This window comes from Phaenicophaeus curvirostris, chromosome 3 (genome assembly GCF_032191515.1).
Source record: "Phaenicophaeus curvirostris isolate KB17595 chromosome 3, BPBGC_Pcur_1.0, whole genome shotgun sequence".
In the NCBI taxonomy this organism is placed as follows: Eukaryota; Metazoa; Chordata; class Aves; order Cuculiformes; family Cuculidae; genus Phaenicophaeus; species Phaenicophaeus curvirostris.
In genome coordinates, this window is record NC_091394.1 from 89,710,108 (window position 1) to 89,732,354 (window position 22,247).

At 37.9% G+C, this 22,247-nt stretch overlaps 1 protein-coding gene across 2 annotated transcripts in view; it reads right to left on the minus strand.

The window, feature by feature from the left end:
- The window catches only part of ADCY8 (adenylate cyclase 8), a 123,816-nt gene that overhangs the window by 85,948 nt on the left and 15,621 nt on the right, over positions 1 to 22,247 (minus strand). For both annotated transcript variants that reach the window (XM_069854669.1, XM_069854668.1), the window contains exon 2: positions 9,155 to 9,304. In XM_069854669.1, coding sequence (XP_069710770.1) covers positions 9,155 to 9,304 — 150 coding nt within the window. The remainder of the gene's footprint in view (positions 1 to 9,154; positions 9,305 to 22,247) is intronic.

Consider the following 22,247-nt stretch of genomic DNA (forward strand, 5'->3'; position numbering starts at 1 on the left):
AAATTACTAGGCAATTTCAGCAAATTCTACCTTTTTCAATAGTGCTAGTTATTGCAACTAATGGCTTGCCTGCCATTTATTTTTCAACTTTATATGACTAACTTACTCCAGAACAAGATGTAAAAGAGCTAGGAGGTCATTGATTCTGGTCAAAACAAGTAATACACATTGTCAAGGACTTAGCATACTCTACTACTAAACAACACAAGCTGGATAAAACTTCCTCTAGGAAGTTTTTATAGGGAGGATCATGGTCGCATTCTGAAAATCAAATGCCTTTTAATTGGCTTATAGGTGGATACTTAAATACCGATGATGTGGAAGACCTTCAGCCTTTTCTTAAACATCAATCAAAAAATTTTATTTTACTTTAAATTATCTCACCAACGGCATCAGTGACTTTACACTGGCTAGCTTAGACTGGTAACTGCTCATGGTTAAAACAGTTAGAGTCTCTCTACTAACTGTGGAGCTTGTCAGGACATTTTCAGAGTCCACTTACAGTCATTTCAGGATGCTAAGGAAAGTCAATATAAACTTTCCTTAGTACCTTAAAAATTCTGATCCTGAACAAGAAAAACGGACTTTAAATGAGTAAGCATATTCGGAACTCAGGGAAGGTTCTAGCCTTCTGGAACCTGGAGTTCTTTATTTAAGCAGAGACACCTGTACTGCAGACCAGCTGGCAGAAGTGTCTCATCGCTGTAGGGGGCTGAAACTATTTCATTCCCCTTACTCATTTCACCTTTGTCCACTTCCCTGACACTATCAGCAAGGGCTGCTAGTCAGTGGCAGCTGTAATAATGGCTTTTATGAGGCACATCTCTTTCTAGCAAGGAGCTGAGAACATGGGAGGCACAGGCCCCAACACCTGATCAATGAGCTATCAGTCCTATTCAGTGTTGACCAGCACAGCATTTAAACAGCCTGGTTTATAGATGAAAAAAATCTACACACATTTTCAAAAAGTAGGTTTATCAGTAGTGGATTCAAATCCAATCTACAACAGAGAGGAAGCAGAGGTTTCCTTCTTACCATTTCCTTTCCCTAAAGCCTCCATGGATGGAGTCCTGACACTCTTTGGGATTATTTTCCCCTGGTATAAATTGCTGTTCAGTGTCTATTTCTCTAGCATTGGTTATAAATCTTGTTATTCTGTTTCAGTCCATCTGACTACTCCAGATTTACAAGGAATGGTAGGCAAGGCAGAGGATGATTTTCAGTCTTATTTTACCTTACATTTCTACTTGAAAGCAAAACATGATGATAGGACATAAACATCAGTAGCAAATGTGAAGGAACAGCACCTAAAATCTGCTGTGTAAAAAGTTGTGTGTCCTATGCAAGTGGGTTGAGCAGATGGGGTATTTTTAGACATGAAGATGTAGAAAATGTACATGCTTGTCCTGTGATGAGCCCCTTCCTACAGAAGCATGTGTGTGTAAATAACGCTTAACCCCACCAAAACAAGGAGGAAAAGATGTCACTGGACTTAGGAAACAGGTCACCTACTGAATCAAAATATGGAAATGAATTGTAAAGGACAATATGAAGTTTGCGTTTTCCTTCACTTATTGGGCCAACCAACGTGTTATATTTTGAATTTGATCCTTGAAGTTCCAGAGAAGCAATGCTAAGAACAAATTTCTATTGACATTATGGCTCTTTAGAGAAAGGCATCAACATGAAAGAAAATCTAGATAACTGTGAAACCTTTCTGAGCATCTCACATTTCACAGACTGTTTCCTGTCTCAAAAAAAGCTGGCTAAAATGCAATACTTAATCAGATATTTACATAGAATTTTTCATTGTGAGGTTACTGTTTGCCCTTCACAAATAAAACCTCAATTATTGTGATCATAATTTTTATTAATGAAGAAATTTAAACTACTTTTATAATGAGACTGAAAGGTCATGTGATCTCTAAAATTCAGATTACTCTTCTTTAAAACAAATCTGAACTTTATCCTCATACCAATTTAGAGGGATTTTCATATTGTCAGCATCAGTGTAAAAAAATGACTTTACAGTGTTTAAACCTCTTAAAGTGTCCTTTCCAATATCAGTCCGATCTGTTCCTACTTTAGAGGTTGAAAAGTACTGATGGTTGATTAAAATCTAGATCTGTAAAAGCCTGATAAATCCTGCAGAACATGTAAGCTTCTTTTTTCTTTTTTTTTAAGTAAAAAAAAAAAAAAAAGTTCATCAATCTGCAGAGAGCTTCTTAAAGCTGTGAAACAGAGATTGTTGCAGAGGAGAGCATGAAAAAATGCTCTAAAAGTTGAGGCAGAAGGGAAACAAATAGTCAAACAGAACAGTTTTCTAATGGAAAAAGAGATTAAGACTGGATTACAGTTTTTCCATAGATAACAGACAGGAGAGAGTAAATGTGCCAAAAGCAGACTGCTATGAAGACTAAGGGGTATCTTCTCCTTCACCAGCCCTCATAACCACACTGGCAAAACAGTATGTATGTCCACAGCCAGAAAAAAACTATCCCTCTTCTGAGCTAGACAAATGGTTCTTTTGAGTGGTTGAGCACAATACTTTGTGGAAATCAAATGAAATAATATCCAAACTGTCCTACCTTACAAATTGAGCTTTAATTGAATTTGTGGAATCCTCTATGACAAAGAAAAGTAAGTTTCCAGTAAGACAGTGGCAGGACTTGCAGGGAAGGAGGAAATATCTGCTAGGGTGTTCTCATAGATGATTTTCCTCATTAGACCATTTAATGAAGATTTTTTTTTCTTGTTCCCTGATAATCTGACCAAGCTCATAATTATGCCTGCAGATGGCTATATTCACTCCACCATCAAGGGATACATGCCCAGAAGCCTAGTGAAACAGGTATGATTCCAGCCTGGACCTTCTCACCTGAGTACTCCCTGCAAGGCTAGAGACAGACAGTAGTTTTTCCCTACCAATTCTCTCAGTTGCCCCTTCTTCCAGCCTTCGCCTCTGTTTCCTCTGACAGTGTGCTAGACACCCCAGAAAATATGTGTGAGGCTTAGGAAAGACATTAAGAAGGAATTTTATTTCCAAATAAAAGAAAATTCTCTTGGGCGAATTTCAGATGATGCCTGCAGGAAAAGCGATATTCTTGCTAAGACCGTGTTGGAGGGAAATGTAAAGCTTACAAGTAAAGAGATAAACGCTTTGTGGCTTTAGCACCTTCTAGCACTAGCTAACTTCACTGAATCTGCACACATGTAGGGCTAAAGTAGAATAATTTTCTCTATTTGGCTTTTCAGAGCTTAAAATCTGGAGAATTTCTTTCTGTTCTGACTCCTCGTCCTTCCCCTAGTCTTTCCCAATAGCTGAGCACAGCAGTGGCAGTGCAGCTTTTCTGGAGAGCTCTGCACACAAGATAGGGAGGAAGTTACCTTTTAGTAAATGATGCAGAACTTGCCACAGTGTGAGCAAAACCAAATACCTCACCAGAGGATGAATATAAGCATCACAAAGATCTGGACCGATCTCACCTGCCATCTCAAAAGATTGCAGAGAAGATCCTTGTTTCATAAGGTAAAATCAGGTGTTCTAAATATACCAGAAATAATGCAAATAAAATATCTCAGAGAGTCTTTATGTTATTTTCTTCTACTCTAGTCCAATTTGCAGCTTATTCATGTTAATAGCATATAGTCTAACAAATTTGTTAGCTGGAACACAGCCTCCCACCCATGTTTCCCTATCCCTCTATCTGGGCTTCATTAGCCTCAGTGGTCTAGAGAGGTCTTGGATGGAGACTAGAAGTGTGACCATAACATAGACATCTTTCAGTTATAAGTAAAATGACTTCTCTCTGAACAGCAGCTTTGACAAGTTGCAATCTTATTACAAGGCAAAAGGTAAGTGCTAGACTGATTTTTAAAGCTGTTTAGCTACTTTGCTTCTTTGGCGTTCCCTTCCCAGTCACTTGAATCCTCCATTTCCAGATCCAGTCATAGGAAATGTTGTAAGTGAAATATTAACCTCCTTGAACAAAAATTGTTTTCGAATACGTATGCATATCCTGGCATATGTATGTGAAGTGAAGAGCTACAGTGAAAAAGTTGTCTGAGAAACTCTATATAATTAAATAATAATATTTGAGGTTTAAAAAAGTTAGACAAATTTCAATCAATCAAAGATGAATTGCTGAAGAAAGATCAGGTAGGGACACCAGAGACACATTATAAATTCAGTTCTTCCTAAAGTCGTAACTTCAATATGTGTCTGGGTTTAATATGCCATAATTTAAAACTTAGGGACTTTGTATGATAAGAAATAGAAATGAGACCGAATTCTAATGCAGGTTCCTGCTATTAATTTAGGGCAATTTAACAGCTTTTTCACAATGAAGGAAATTACACATTCATTGTTTTTGAAAGTTTTGCAGTAGCTAATTAAGAAAGTAACTTATACTTTATATTTTCATAGCCAGATATGATGAAAGCAGAATTACCTGCTGTGCACTTAGAATAAAACAAAGGTAAAAGGGAAGACAGTGTTTTTGAAGTGGTTATTAAAGCACAGCCCTGGGTGTCAATCTTTTTGAAACACATAGATATAAAATCAAAATACTGACCCAAAATTACAAACTGGTAGTGGAATGTGATGGTGTTGTTGGAATGAAATGGAATTATTAAAACTAAGAACTCTGTGTTTGTTGTTTATTCATAATTACAATGTGTAGAAAACAAATGGGAGGATATTTGATAGCTGCTATTTTGGGCTGGTTGATACAAATACATATTTAAACACAAGCAGCTAACTACACTTCATTAGAATATACTTTAATGGTTTGATCAATAACTGGTAAACTAAGGCTGTTTTCACATCATTGTTTTGTCTGTGTTACTTTCTCTACGTTGCTTCTCTGATATTTCTGTCTTTCTATGATACCAGTTTCCTGGTACTAATGAGCAATGGTATCTCTCTTAACACAATCAAGCTCTGAAATGCTTTAGATCTTCACCAAAATTCTAATTTTTTAATGAAAACTGGGAAGGAAGTAGACACAGATATTCCCTCAGTTTCACAGAGTGCTAGGATTCCTAAATAGTGTCACACAGATAATGCTGTACAGTTAAGTATATAAACATCATTAGCAATGACTGCTGGAGTAATTCTCCTTTGTATCCACAATACTGTTCACTTTATTAGTAGAGTGATTAGAGTTAGAAAATCTGTTGTAATTGAAAATGCTAATGTGTGCTTGTTAGCAATGCTAGGTGCTTAAAAATCAAAAAATAAGAATTACAAAACCAGATCATTAATGAATTAGTCTGTTTTGAAAATATGACTAAACCTCCTAACTTTCTCAACTACTTCTTAAAATTTTATTCAAAAGTCTTGTTGAGGGTAAATTGTTGGGGGGTGGGGAGAGGATGAAAAAAGATGTAGTAGCTTCTTGGCCAGGCTGCTTAAAGTAATTTCCATTTTACAAGTCTGCATTTCACCCTCTTCCTTCCTGGGCAGTAAGAGAATGAATTGTAATTAGCCTAAAAGCTGAACTTGCACCTGAGGATATGTTCAGTGGATGATGAACAAATGGAGCTAATTCAGATTTACAGCCATTCAGCTGAGACCATAACATGGCACATAGACATTTCAACATAGCAAAACGGCTCTGTCTGTTAAACTGGAATATCCCATAGGAATACTGAAATACAGCAAGGAGTCCTTAAACCCTGAAAATGCTACAAAAGGACTTATGCAAAATAACAATACCTGGAAAGCAAGTTATTGCATCTAAGTAACAAATTTCAGTGCGGAGTTGCACAAATAACAACAAAAGACCTTTTTCCCACTATTGGGATTTTGTTAGTTTCACCTTCAATTTTCATCACATTTTACAAAAAAAGTATGATCGTAAATGAATGAATGCAACTGCTTTCACTGAAAAAAAAAAAATCAGCTCAGCTATAGGAAATCTATCAGGGAAAAAAGAAGTATCTCTTGCTTTCTACCACAAGACAGAAGCTGATACAGTAGAAACTTTGTATTCCAGAAAATCTTCAAATACTTATTAGGGGATTCTAAAAATTCTCCAAAACCCTAACAATGCCTTACTTATGGGAGTTATTGTTTCCTTGTAGAGCTCCATATGCCTAATGGTAACTCTCACTTGTCCCTAAATCATAGATTATAAAACGTTTGGCTCACAATGGGTGACTTTCCATGACTGGCTCTTTAAGGCATTACACAATACTGAATAATGATAACAATAGCATTTATAATTATGAGAATGACAGTTAATTAGAGATGACAAATACAAGGGATATTGAGAAACTGGAAGGATCATATTGAGAGCATAAAAGCTTGATTTCTTTGTTTTGACAACTCAAAGTAATGAACAGAAGTATATCTGAAGTATTTATATAATTTTTATAATTTTTATAATTATAAAAATTTGGAGTCATATTCTGCAATTAATTATGGAAGAACATACCATTCCTTCCTGCACTGCATTTTTTAATTACTTTTTTTTTTACTTTAATTTTACTGGTCTTGTGAACAAAGTTAAGACAAAATCAGACCAAATGTGACCTATGTGGCAAGCTGTCATACTTCGTACGGCATGTCACGTGTATGACGTGAATACATCCATTATAATTGTCTATTATTTTGAGCTTAAGAAGTGTAAGCTGTATGGGGTGGAAACAAACCTTGAGATATTTTAATTATCACTCATTTCTAGAAAATGTAGCAATACCACCTTTGAAAGACACAAAAAGCTTGACATTGCTGTAAAAAACCCTACATTTAGACAGTTTATGAGAAATGGAGGGGAAATAAATCAAAGTGGAGCAGAATTCAAAATTCCTAGAATAATTACCTGGAAGAATCATGAAAATAATTATTCCTCTGTTTTCTCTGCACATTCTCAGCAATTTTCAGAAGCCACAACACCATTATTGGCATGCACACACTTTTTTTCATCTCCTTCATATATCAGAACTATTTTCTATAAAGTTTTAGAATGAATTTATTAAACTTCGTCAGGTTTTAAAATTTGCTTTATAAAATGTGACATACATTAACAGGTAACATGCTTTTTTACATTCATGTGAACTACAGATCTCCTGTACCATGAAATATATGTCTTCAAGATTAATAAATGCTAGCAGTCACTGGATTACTGCCTGTGGATACTAAACAACAGAGAATCAACAAGGTGCTCAAGAAAAGTCACCTACAGTGTGACACCGCCAGCCTTGTTAAAGAAGATATGTTTAGAAATTACTGAAATATGCCACTACTTCAGAGGCAGAGAGAAAGAATGGAAAACTAAAAGAAAGAGGCTCTGCATTCCTCAAGACATTCCAGGATTGGAACATTTTGTCATAATTTTGTCATTGTCCCAAATACAAATGAAAACCTGAAATGTATATTATATGTATTGTATACATGTAAGGCATGTGTAATGACACAGTTTCAAAGTTCTGACAGAATTAATTGGAAATATTTAAAAATGTTTCCTTCCTAAATTTTGGGATAGTGTATCATCAATCTGAATTTTGGAAGAGGTCATTCACTGGTGTCCTGATGTTTCTATTTTTTCCCTTGTGAGCATTTTCTTTGGCCTAAATACATTTTCCCTTATGCATTTCCAGTCATACGATGCCTGTGACACACTGCTATGTTTGTTATAGGTGAGTCTCAACTGCAGTGCGGTAACTCTCCAGGAAGTTCTGCCTTCATGGGACAGCACAGCCCTGAAGCCTTACAAGGCACTGGGCCAAGACAAAATACGCAGTTCAACATTGCCTGATTAAAAACAAATATCCCTACTTCCCTCTGTTACCAAAAAATATCTGATTTTTTTTTAACCCCGTCAAATGGAAAAAATATGTTTCATTTTTGTAAAAGGAAATAAAATTTCAACAAAATTCAACTTCTCAAAAAAAATATTGTGTTTGTAGGAATTTCATTTTCCATAATAAAATAAAATAATTCTAATAGAAAATCTTCAGAATCATCTGGAACAGGGGAATCTTTTGCTAGTGTTTTATAAAGATTTTCACAATGAATTCTACAAAGAAATGATCAAACTAAAGCTTACAAAATATTAGTTTATAAAGGATTGCATAAGAAGAGAAATGCAAAATACCACCAAAAACCATAAAAATGGGGTCCTAGAGTTAAAATGAGAACAGAGCATCCTAAACAGCATTCCTCAAAGCCTTTTCAATTAGCAATGGCTGGAAAGACATTCTGGCATAGGTAACTTGCAGTCATACATTCATGCTGAGTCATTAGTCAGTAAATTCTAGAACATGACATATTCCTAGATCTCTGTATAAGATCTCTGTATAAGATCTCTGTGTAAGACTTTCAAAAAGTAAATGAAATAAAATTGAGAAACAATACAACAGGACAAAATGAACAGCTAAGTTCATTTGAGAATGAAATACCAGTGTAACAGGTACATACATGTAGGCTATATTTTGATCTTAGTTTAATTTTTTAATCAGCAGGTGAACCATCTGATGTTTCAGTAGGAATGCAAAATTCATATAGCATGCTACATTTAATTTCTTTTGCTTTAACATGAAATAATAAGCAGCAAACTTATTTTTATTCACTACCTTTTATTTTGCATAGATTGCAGGTAGCCCAATATGCTATTGTGCACAGTGGCCAAAAGGAGATTTTTAGGGCATAGCTTAAGGACAGAGAAAGTGCACAGTGATACTTCCCGGCAGTGGCTGCCTAGGTCCAAAAAAATATTCATCTGTGAGCCAGAGGTAATGTTTTATCATTTTTTTCTGCCTAGATAGAGTTCTCCTCCATAAACATGCTTAGTTTGCACTTGACCAAAAATTTTGGTAGCCACAACATTCTGAACCATGAAATTCCACAGTTTAACCCCTCTTGTGTAAAGAACAATTTTTAAACACCTGTCAAATGCTATTTCATTTGATGGCCTCTTCTTGTGTGGAAAAGGACAATGAACAGCCATTCTCTACTTATCCTGTTTCCCACTGAAAATCTTTAAGATGCCATATCAGATTAATAAAACCCAGCAAAATAACAGCATGAAACTCATTGAACTTGAACAAATCAGGTAGCATCACATTGCAGTCAATGAAGATACAAAAGCCCAGCCTTTTCCAAGTATCGGTTCCAGTTAATATAAAAATAGAATTGTTTCTCCAATACCTGTCGCTGATTTTCTGTCTCTAGTCTCAGTCTGGCTTCTACACATCTTCTGGTCTCCAGGAAGGCTTGACGTTGTGCTCTGTCTGATAGGTAGCTAATGAAGATTCCTGCGGTGTTCATACACATAAATAGAACCGCCTGAGCCACTATCTGCAACGAACAATGAATAAGATTTGATCAGACAAGAGATGCAAAAATATCTGTTTAAAAAGAGAGATAGAGGAGGAATGACTATTCTGCAGTCAGGTAGGCTGTAAAACCAAACAATTACAGAAGTTTGCAGAAAAGAATCTCTTGGATCTTAATTAGAGGCATCAAATGTGAAAAAAAAATTCTCTCTGCCTTGAGGAAGAAATATGCAGTATTTGGGGTGGAGGGCATTAAACCCTAGCTGAACCACAAATGATGTTTCCAAGAACTGACTCACAGGAGTCTAGTCAAGAATGATTACAAACATAATCAACAAATTGTTTTTGCAGTGCCTTTTCTGTATAAGCAACTTTGTGACCTGTTCCATGGCTTAGTTTGAGAACAAAGCCATATTAAGGAAAACAAAGAGTTAGATAAGAATATCAGAGATACTAGTTACGCTATTATTATTGACCAAATTAAGTAAATTCATTTTCAGCTGATGCCAAAGCTCAAGCTTGCACAATCTGAATCTTGAAACATTCAACAGGGTAAGCTGAAAGGATAACCAAATGTTTGCATAGCCTATGTCTCTGTACACAGAACTTTTCTTCACTGATGCCTACATCTCTTTTTCTGAACTCTTCTTCCTTGTAGAAGGTGTGTCACAGCTTCTTCCATTGCAATATGAACTTAAAAGAGCCATATGGGAGTGGCTCATTGGGCAGTATAAATCCCAGTGGCTTATTTGTCTTTCATTGATACCTCTTTGTGCTTTGCATGTTTGTTAGGCAGGATATATCAACATCATTGATGTGAGACTGTTTGGGAAACTGCGTAAGAAAAGTAATATTTGCATGCACTAGAGAGAGATACAGACCTGCAGTTTCAGCAGCTTTATCCAAAACCTCATCCCTGTTGCAGGCTGCAAAATTCCTCTCAGTTCTCACTTCATCCTGCCTTTCTTTAACTTGTGAGAAGGGCAAGAATGAAACATAAGTCCATAAGTTATTAATATGCCTCAAATGGATCACGTAGGCCCAAATTGTTCAGACTACTACCTTAGCTAAAGAAGCCACTGGGGCAGAGTGAAACAGCTGAAAGTCTGTAAACTGCAGCTCTCCGTTTGCCTGCCACGGCCCTGTCAGCCACTGTGCTGATGAGGTCCTACTGAGGGTTCTCTGTCTTGCAGGATCACAGCTCTCTCCCAGCGGCAGACGTGCCGAGGAGCAGGAGGGGGAACCACATCATCAGCACAGCAAGGCTGTCCAGGCTCTCACAGCTGTGAACTATAATGCTGTGGGTGATACCTACAGAATCATAACAACATCAGAACATACACACCAGGACAGATAAGTGTTCATCATTAAGGATCCTGTCTCTAATAGTAGACAAGTGAGAGTGCCCAGCTAGGATTATAAGGATAAAACAGCAGATACAAGAATAAAGCCAGCATTCAGTGATGTTCTGTCAAAACAGTCTTGAACACTGCAACAGTCTGTGGTTGTGCAACACTATGGGCAACACTTCTGAATCTGGAGTATAATATAGGGAATTCATTTACGATTTACATGCCTTGATTACATAAGAATGCATATCATGACTCCAGCTGAAATTTTGTTTAACCTATGCCAGTAATAGACATCTAGGAAAAGCTTGTGAGAAATAGGGCATAGTTAGCATGATCCTTGAGTCTTCCTGGCTTCCTGAATCCTATGGTTTACAACACCTCTGGAAGTGGCATACTCTATCTGCCTGCTTAACTATTTCTGATACCTTTCTCAAGTTAATTGTACCTTTAGCCCCTATGGTGTTCAATGACAAAGGTTTCTGCAATTTAATTAGTCACTTTGTGATAAAAATGTTTCCTTTTGTTTGCTTTAATTTGCAGCCTTTTCATTTATCATGAGTACTACATTATGCTTATAATATGAGAAACAATGAATAATCATTCCATCTTTCTCTCATCATTCTTGATTTTACCCCTCTCATGCTTGTACCTTTTACAAAGGAGGAATTTGAGAGTGCTTAGTTTCTCTGCATTTATCACTGTTAAACCTCTCTGCTTTCTGCTTTTTCCCTGCTATCTACGCTACCCTGTTTTACCAGAGACACATTGCCCCTGACTAGCTAGCTTCTCCCAGACACTTTCCGCTCTAAGATAAAGCAGAGAATACAGTAATTCAGCACATGAGATAACTCCTTTCCTGTGCAGGCTACTAAGAGGCGTGTGATGAGTTGACATGAGATAAGACTAGTTCAGAATTACATTGTTCAGCAGGATAACAGAAATCATCTGTGGGTGGTTGCAGGAATCAATGTTTCATACCTTTTTGACTTACTTGAAGATAATCAATGCTTACACTCTAGGAAAGCTAGGCTACAGGATGAAAAAAAAGAGGAAAACCTTTCACAACATTTGAAATGTACATTTTGATGGTGAATACAGTGACAAGGCGCTTTCCTTTGTTTGCAAATTCAATTGGAAGTTCCTCATGAGCCCAGTTCAGTCATCCATTTCTGCTAATACTTAGGACTTGTGCCACTCACTTCAGCAACTCTCCTTAGAGCAAATGCAGTAGAATTTGACCTCCAATTAGATTTCATGAGCACATAATTTGATTTGGACAAAGGGAATTATGGAAAGCATGTTGCAGGTAAAACAACAGATTATTCAGAGGCAGTATCTGCTTTTCTTACACATAGAAGTCTGATTGAAGCTAATTTAAAAAGGAAAGCACTATGCCTTGCAAGGATGCTAATCTGTGGCTCCTGTTAATAAAAGAATAAAAAAGACATTTAAGATTTGAGTCTGCCATTGCTACTCCTTTATCCTACAGTTTACTGTGGCCAATTCCAGCAGCCTTGCAGGATTTTCTGCTGCCTATCAGGGCCACAGGCAAGGGCAGGCTGTGATTTTATAAGACATACACAGTGTCATATCTTTTTGACTGACCTGAAGACAATCAGATGAAGGATAAGTTATAAGGTGAAAAATAGAGAAAATCTTTTCACAGCATTTATAAGCTCTTTAGTCCACTTGCACCTCGTGCAGCTCTCAGATAAGTAACTGCAGCAGAGATAGCAAGTGATCTTTGAAAGCTGTTTTGATGATAAATAGAGCTCTGGGGAGGTCTGCTTCTCAAATATAAAAAAAAAAAATGCAAATTAGAATGTAACCATCACCATGCTGCTTGGGAATATCTGTGTAACAGGATCAGCACTGTCCCTGCTGAACCTACAGTGGCACATAGTCACGTATTAGGATGAGTAGTGCTAAAGAAAGTTACTAGGTAAGATGATGCTGGTAGTTAGAAGTAGCCATTAAAATTTTTATTCCAAAACTCTGCTTTCCATTTTTCTCATAGGAGGTAATTAAGAGCTTAGTTCACAGAGAAAACTCTTGCCTGATAAGTTTAAATTTACAAAGTGTCCTTCACAAAGCACCTCAGAGCCCTTTGCAAAATCAATATGAAAACTAGTAAAAAACAAAGACAATGAGAGGAGAGGCGGTTTGTCAGACAAGAAAGCTGAGTTTAAATTTGACAGTACACATTGAATCAGAGTTTCATTTTATCTGTCACTCCCTGTATAAAAAAAGTATTTGCCAAGATAGCTACAAGAAAGCTGGGGAGTGGCTGTTTTTCAGAGAGTGTACTGACAGGATAAGGGGTTAATGGTTTTGAGCTGAAAAAGGGGAGATTTAGATTAGGTATTAAGAAGAAATCTTTTACTCTGAGAGTGGTGAGGCACTGGAAGAGGTTGCCCAGAGAAGTGGTGGATGCCCCATCTCTGGAGGTGTTTAAGACCAGTTTAGATGTGGTTTTGAGCAACCTGATCTAGTGGAAGGTGTCCCTACCCATGGCAGGATGTTGGAACTGGATGATCCTTAAGGTCCCTTCCAACCCAAACCATTCTGATTCTATAACAGCTGAAACCAAGAAAATATTTTGAGTGGATTTGGGGACCACCAGGTCTCAGACAAAGAAACAATTAAAAGGCACTGGGCACAGCTGGTCAGGAAGAAGTATCAATCAAAAAGGTACAGTACATAACGTAAGAGAAGGGGAAAAGGAAAATTCATTGAAAAGATGGTAAAGTAACACACAAGTCTATTGTAAAGTGGATTGTGAATCAGCCACAGACAGCTTTTCAGGACAGAATTGAGTTCAGGAAACAGGAAACACAGAAGGGTATAGGTGAGTTACTGAGAGCAGAGCTGGACTAAGCATAACAACAATTTGCAGGCATTTCAGCTATTAAGAGCACTTGATTGAGTTTGCCTTGATTTGGAATTTACACAGTATCCTTTGAGTTTATGAACAAGTAAAAGTGAGTTAAAGAAAGATTTGCAAACCTCAGAGGTTTCAAAACTTAAAAAAACTTAACAGAAGTGTTTTTTAATTTTGCCACAAGGTTCTTCTTTGAAAAGGTGCATTTATTCATCAGGAAATATTAAGCCGTAAGGCCAGCTGTAGAGTCTCCTTGTTCAGTGCTTTCTAAGACCTGCCATTAATAGACATTTATAGGCTGTATAGCAATTGATTGAGTTTAGCCCTTTCCAAGTGCCCATATCCTGAGGAAAAGTGAATACTTAGGAACATTTAACAAACCCAACAGATTGGAAATATGCTATTTGAAAGCTACGTTTAAAAGACAGTAATTCCCTTAGACAATCTTCATTGTGAATAATTGAGCCAATGGCAGCACATATTCACATAGAAAACACAGTGGAAGTGGAGGAAAAAAAACTGAAAAAGTTCAGAAAAAATTCTGAAATTCACAGAATCACAGAATAACCAGGTTGGAAGAGACCCACAGGATCATCGAGTCCAACCGTTCCCATCAAACACTAAACCATATCCCTCAGCACCTCATCCACCCGTGCCTTAAACACCTCCAGGGAAGGTGACTCAACCACCTCCCTGGGCAGCCTGTTCCAGTGCCCAATGACCCTTTCTGTAAAGAATTTTTTCCTAACGTCTAGCCTAAACCTCCCCTGGCGGAGCTTGAGGCCATTCCCTCTTGTCCTGTCCCCTGTCACTTGGGAGAAGAGGCCAGCACCCTCCTCTCTACAACGTCCTTTCAGGTAGTTGTAGAGAGCAATGAGGTCTCCCCTCAGCCTCCTCTTCTCCAGGCTAAACAACCCCAGCTCTCTCAGCCGCTCCTCATAAGGCCTGTTCTTCAGGAGGACATTGAATATGTGTGTTACAAACTCAAGTGAAGAAAGAAACCCTAGTGTGCTCTGTGGAAATAAACCTATTATTAATCTCTTCAGCAGGTAATTTTGGTCTGCTGCGTGGAAACAGAGCAGTCCTGGGGGTGATCTCAACAAAACACATCTGAAAAGTAGAGAAATGGTTTTCAATGTAGTCTGCAGTTGTACATTAGCAAGGCAGATTAGTCCTGAAGAGCAGGAATTTCATTAATTCCTGAAATGATCCTGTGGGAAATTATTTAATTCTTTTCCTATTTTGCCTTCTACTTTTGGATTGGTTTCAACAATGGATTAGAGTAGTTCTTGTGTGTTTTGGGAAAACTGGGAAAGTAAAGCTGTTATGCTTCTTTAAGAGTGCTTTCAGCATGTGCCACATAAAGAACTGGTTGCTATGGTAATTATTATTGGTTAATTAGGTTTGCAGGAGCATTTTGATTCATCATTAGTTGTTTAAAAATAGCCACAAGGCTGTCTTTTGTAACTAAAATGTCTCAGAAACCCCATTGCCCTCTCTCCTTCCATCACCCCCTTGCTTACTTCAAGGAAAAATAACTTATGCTCTTATAAAAGCTGATCACCAGGAATGAACTGAAGGTTGCATGAGAAGTGTGGGATTTGAAACCAAAATGCTGTGCTTTGTATAGCATAGGAACATCTGGCAGCACAGACTCTACCACACTGTCACTGCTGGGCTGCAGTAAGCCTCTGTCTCCAGCTGAGACCATGATTTTGTGAATCAAAGCTCCTGGCAGTGAAACTAGTAAGTACCTGTATCTCTGCACTGCCTCTTGCCCACCTTGATCTCTCAGCACAGCTCCCCCTTTGTCCTGCCAGATCAATCATTTGTGGGACCATACCATGAACTATATCAGGGAACTTGGCCAACATAAAACCCAAACATTTGGCATTGGCAGTGATTTTCCTATCTAGAGCAATAGTCTGATTGAGTTCACAGCACAACCTCCACAGGGAAAGGAAACACGTGAACATTCATAGTTGGCCCTTCTGCCAACTCATTAAACTGAAATCATTGCTGCTTTATTGTTAAATCACCTTGCAGGGGGCTTTTTTTATTCCCCAGATTCAATCCATCTGACTTCTCCAGAGTCTAACTGCTAAATGCCAGTGCCATAATAGAAGTTTTTAGTTTGTTTTGGATTGTGGGTGCTTTTTCATCAACACTTATTGGAAACCAGCCTGTTCTACAAAGGTGCCCAAACTGCTGCAATGGCTTTCCAGAAAGCTCATCTGTTCCTAATCCTCTATATTGCCCAATGCAAAAGTACAACAGCTGTTTCAATCCTACTCACAGCTGGAGTGAGTGCTATCTCTTTTATCTGATCTACATATACATAATTTACTGAAATACAGGAATATACCACAAAACTGAGAAGACATGTATGGAGAAAATAATACTGTTTATTCATGGTAAATGTAGTCAAGCACAGACTACAATGGTTAAGAGCAGTGCTTTACCTTGCCCATGTCTGATGTGCTAAATGTGAATGACCCATTTACATCATTGTCATGTTCTGATTTTGTGTTTAGAAATGAGTTTTGTGGTTCAGCTGTGCACAGCTCCCATGGGAATGTTGGACAAGTCTTCAAAAACTCAAGTCTTATTTATGCCTTCAGGGGAGTTGAGAGCTTTTCAGAAGCCTGGTCTTGATGCTTACAGGGCAGGCATTAGAGGACTTCACCATGTACTTAGGGACAAAGTCTAGTCTTCAATGTGCACTAAATCTGTGGTGTGCATGGCAGGCTGGCCCTTGTGAACACAGGGTGTACCCTCAGGGATTATTAGAGTAGCCTCAATGACGGTAACTGGTCTCAGACCTGGTTTTCTCCATTCTGTTTACAGAATATCCTAACATGCCTACTCTCTTGTACTGCTAATGATTTAGAAAATGAAAAACATTTTCCCTCTCAACAAAGACATGTTTTCAGAAAATCAGTTCTTGTAGTTCAAGACAGAATTCAGATATAGGTATCTTTAGTATTCAGAACCAGAGATTAATTTGCTGCTAGAAAAGTGGCTAATTCCTTCTTGCTTTTCCTTTCACTGAATCCACTAGAAATCTAGAAAATTGAATGTCTGACTGAGTTGTTCATAGGTAGCTCAAACCATAAAGTTTGGTAAGTCAGTGGTCAACCACGGCAAGACATGATGTGGCACATGAGATCTTTCAGTAAAATCATATATCACACACATAAGGGCTGACATAACTTGAGTGATGCACAGAAGCAGTCAAGCAAATGCATAACCCTGTTAGTGCCATCAAGCAGCCTCAAATGGCAAATAGTTTTCAGCACATCTCCATCTCCCCTTGAACTCATCTAAAATTTAGGATTCAGGTATAAACTTAAGAAAAAAAATATTCCAGGACTTTGGATAACATTTTTGGTGCTTTTCTTTTTGTAGATGCTAAAGTGACTAGAAATGTCTGAGACAATGACAGTAGTAGGGTCATAGCCCATGTTTACAGAAAAATGGACAGAGAGGGGTGAACAACATTCAGATTTTAGTAATTGTTTTTGATAGCTACCAAGTTCTCTGCTGAACTCTCTGACTTCCATCTCGGAACTGATCTTGAACTACACAATGAAATCTGGTGATCATGTCTCCTATGCACTGAAAAGCACAGCACTCCTGACATCATTTTGCAGAGAGTATGCTATTACAGCTACCTGAAATGTGCCTATTTCAAAAGGAAAATCTTATCCTTATGCAAAAAATTCCTTTCTATTCAGTGTTTTCTTTGTGCTGGTTATATACCTTCTCCCTCTACTTTGAGACAGCTGCATTGCAGGGTAATTACGAGGAGAAATCTAAAGCCATCAGTTTATTGCCCAAAAATGCCACCTCATTTCATGTGTTTAAGTAAACCTGAAAGGCTCAGACAGGAATCTGTTTTCTTCTTCAAATATATGTAACCTTGAAACCATAGTACATGCACTAGAGAATAACTCTAAATTACCTACGTGTTCTAACCAGGAATAAATCCTGTAACAACCCACGAAACACAGCAAAAAACAAGGCATGGCACAAATGCCTACACAACAGAGAACACACTGGAAGCAGCCCATGGCAGTCCGGATATGTGAGAAAACTGTTGAAGGGACGGCATTCCCCTACTCAGTGCTCAGAAGGGACTGTAGAACAGCTGTAGAATTTCCCTTCCTGCACCTTCATATTCAGGCTTGTGAAGCTCAGTCTTACACTAAAATATTCCCTACTATTTTTTTTATGTGGAAGTTGATCTCCTTTACAAGCTGCACATTTACTCTTCAAAATTAATACCGAAGTAACCACCTCCAATAGAAGTCGCATTCCATTTAAAGCCTTACAACATCTAAACAAAGATTTATAATAAAATAACCTGAAATGGGGAAGAACACTCAAAATATCCTTGATATTAATAAAAAAAAATAATTTCTGGATTTTTTTTTAAACAAACCCTTGCCAAATGCTGGTTTTACCCCTTGCATGGATATGAGTTGTAGTAACAGATACCAAGTCAGAAACACCAGTATTTGGGTACCAGTCATCAGACATCACAGATAGCTTCCCAGTGACAAAAAAATCCAGCTGTTACCCAGTCTGGAAACGTCTGAGAGCATCACTGAGTTTTAGGGTGAACTTGAACACTGTAAAACTGGGACCCTTACACTGAAAGTCACTTTAGGACATTTTCTTGACATTATCTCAGTATGCAAGATAGCCAAGGTAGAAGAACTCCTAGTCCTTCCCTTAGTAGATCATAAAACTGATTAGCAGTAATGATACAAAAAAAAAAAATCATGAAGGCTACTTTGCAGCATTAGAGAGAGTTTAACTACATTTTAAGGAAAACAGAATTAGGTAGTCTGCATTTCCGCTAAGTGAGTTTGCGATGGTGCTCTGTGCAACTGTTTTTATTGCTCCATATAATGGCTCTTATTCGAAGTAGGATGTCAAAACTGAGAGAGCAATAATTGTGTTTGTAGAGCTGACAGCAGTTCATCTTTTCTGGCACGTCTCATTGCTGTCTTCATCTGATCAAATGTATGCATATCGCAGCAATTACCCACAGTATGTACTCCATGTATCTTCCCAACGGAGCTGGCAATCGTCATGATTTCTGTACAGTGACCCTGCTTCAGTCTGTTTTGCAGAGTTATAACAACAGACTGCACCAAAGAAGCTTTTTATTTTCCTTCCTAGCTATGTTAGGCCAGGTTGTGTGTGTTTTCCCCTGAATTATCAAGCTGTGGTCTTAGATGGAGGAAAGAAGCAGGATTTTATAAATCATTCTTTTCCTCTTTGGTATTGCAATAGAAAAAAGAAAGTAAGAGCAAAATGTAGTGGTTGTAAATTCCTCTTGGCCTCTTTATCAAGAAATAACGACTGTCTATGAAAGCCACTCCAGACTGGGTGAGAGTGAGAGTAATACCTACCAAAAAGTAATTTGGCTTAATTGAAAGCGTACTGAAAATACTGGTAATAAAAAAATAGGTGAGGCATATCATGGTGTTGAATGTCCTTTCCTAAACAACCCTTGTCCTTCAAAGCCTGATTCTACTCTGATGGGAAGCTCTGTTGATCAGCAGCATGTTTTAATCAGTTACACCTACTGCCAAACAAATCACCTCACAGCTGTACTTTTTTTTTAAACCATTAACCAAAAAAAAGCTAAATCAGTATTGAAAGCAAAGACTCTTTGTGCATTATTATCAGCATTTTTAACTAAAGGCCAATGGCAGGGCTAAGTTTTCCCCACAGTTGCACCTGTAAATGGCTATAATTTTGCATAAGTGTCATTAGAGATGGAGTTTACCCACTGAATCTACAACTGATTGATGTGTAAGACCACAGGAGTAGACTTACAGATCCCAGATCACGCTATGGGTTTGCTGGTCCAGAAATAATAAGGAAAATATCTCCTTTCTCCAAATTTCCCATTATGCCTGCTCTGCTTTCATTTGAAATTCTTTTTGGAAAAATGACCTGAATGAAATGAATGACGCAATGAAAGCAATTTAATATTCCCAGTGTTTATTTTTTCGCTCATTATCTCCTTTTCTTTCTGACTATATTTGACCTCTGAAAATTTTTAGAGTCCTTTCTCAGCATAGAATTTGGAAAAAACATTAACATCCCTCCCCAAAACTTTCTCAGCTATCCCTGATTGTAACATTCAGCTGCAAACATAACAAATTGTAGCATCTGGGGCCTACCCTTACTCTGGGAAAATCTTGGGTAGCAGGAAGGTGGTGGATTGTAGCCTGACTTCAGCGTACACAGAATTTCAGACATCCTTAATCACACTGAGAGCCAGTGCTGTTACGACCTTGTGAAACCACAGGAAACAGAGCCTGTGAAGATACAGATAAACCTTTAAAGGAAACTTTAGGTCAGTTGGGGAGGGGGTAGAAGGGTCCAGGAGCTTTTGTTCTCCAGAACTGACTGAACACAGCTAAGGCACAGTGGAAGACATGAATCACTCAAGGTTAAATGGGAATTTTACTGAAAACTGTCTACCATTACTCAATATTCTCTTTAAGTCTTCTTTATCTCATTTTCTTTGAACACTCAGTTAGGAACTATCCTGGAGAGAAAATAGGGAAGGGATGTGGGAGCAAATGGAAATGTACCAGACAAAAGCCATGAGAGGATACAGCATTCCAGTCCAGCTGGATTAAAACTTTATCTCAGAGTGTTAGGCGAGGACAAACATTTTCCTTTGTGAAACCTGTGGGTGTTGTTTTGCTGTTAGTCACGGTGAATGCTTCAGTGTGGTGAGCTAGAATAAGTCAGTCTGACATCAAAAGTACTGAGTGCACTGTGGGAAAAAGTTGACTCAGTCCTTTGGCTGGTAGAATATACCACAAACAATGAAGGATTAGGTTTCTTTCGTCACTTTGTTAGGAAAGGAGACTTATAGCACAGTATTCATTTTGCATTGGCACTGGTGTGACCTAAGACTAATTCCTTTGAAGGCAGTGGCTTATCCTGGTACAAAACAAGGATGGGATTAACATCAAACCCTGATATTTACCATGGACCAAATTGTCCTTGCCTGACAATACAAGCCATGCCTTTGTTTTCTCTGCTTATGTAAGCATAAGAAATTGGACTGTTCATGGAATATTAAATAAATGATACAAGACAAAACAACCACTGTCTCTAAAGTCAAATAATGAATCCTGCTGCATGAGCTGCATCGCCAGTAAGAGCTGCTAGAGAATATTACTTCTTCATGGACAGTAACAAGAGAAACCCCCCAGAAGTTTTATATCAGCCTAGCCGTGTGTAAGTTCATCCAGGGTTTGGTCCAATGCAGAGCCATGAATGCTGTCCACATTTCTGCAGTTCAGGTTCTTTAAAGTCACTCACTCAAGACCTAGGTCAGTCTTAACCTGCTCAAACAGAACCTCATTGACTTCGAAGAGAAATTTGCTTGGGCAAAATTTGGTTGGTCTTAGTGAGTAATTAGCTCATGTATCTGCTGTAGATCAATGTAGCAGCAGTCATGACAAGTAAACATTGCTCTCTTAGGAGCACTCAGCAGATGACTGCTTGAAAAGAAATTATGTGTGGCCTTGGACATGCTGGGGTATGAATATCAAGACTGACACTGCTGTGATTCATGGTACAAAAACCATCACAAAATTAAAGACAACAATTAGCTGAGAAAGTAATTTTTTTACTGGAATTTCGGGAAGTGGAGAGAATGTTATTTTTGAGCCTTGAAAAATGAAAACTAAGCACAACCAGTTTTAGAAACTGACCTGCCTGATTGGCTGATCTTTTTTTGCAACCAGACTACTAATAGTTAAATCTATGAAAAGGCTCAAGGAGAAAGGACACAGTTAATGACTGAGTTAAGAGTGAAGACATTTTCTACTGTTTAATCATAGAATCATTTAATGATTTGGGCTGGAAAGAACCTTAAAGATCCTTGAATTCCAACCCCCCTGCCATAGGCAGGCACAGCTTCCACTAGATCAGGTTGCTCAAATGCTCATCCAGCCTGGCCTTGAACACTTCCAGGGATGAGGCATCCACAGCTTTGCTGGGCAACATATTCCTGTGTTTCACCACCCTCACCATAAAAAATTTCTTCCTACTATCTAATCTAAATCTACCATCTTTCATCTTAAAACTGTTACCCCTTGTCCTATCACTACATTTAATACTTGATCCAAAGGTGGTTCTGTTTGATGGGGATATGCTTGCTGGCTCTGATGGCTTTTTAGGCAGTTCCCTCCAATGATCTTGGTTTGTTAGCAGTCAGAACACAAGTGAAAGGAAGCATTTCAGATATCCCAAAGAACAGCTTATGTATCCTTTTTGATAACAATTTGAATTTTTACTTTGCCTAGAAGAATGAAATTAGTTCTTAGAACTTAAGTTCTGCTACCCAGCCACTTGACATTGGCCAAATACATCCTTTCCAAGGTATGTACAAATGTTACAGACAGAAAAATAATAGAATATCTGTTCTTAAATGAACATAAGGCTCCACACAGACCCTACTGTTCAAATGCTTTTCTTTTTGTGCAGTACTGAAAGTAATTAAAACCATGTCTATAAACAGCATTACAAATATGCAGGCTGTCAATATTAAGCTGACATCTGATGGCCAACACTGTACAGTAACTGCATGTGTAACCTTTATTAAATTCTGGGTAAAAAACAGAACAAGCTGAAATTACTTCTTTTTGTTTCCCTCCTCATGAACATCCACATCCATTTGTTAAACT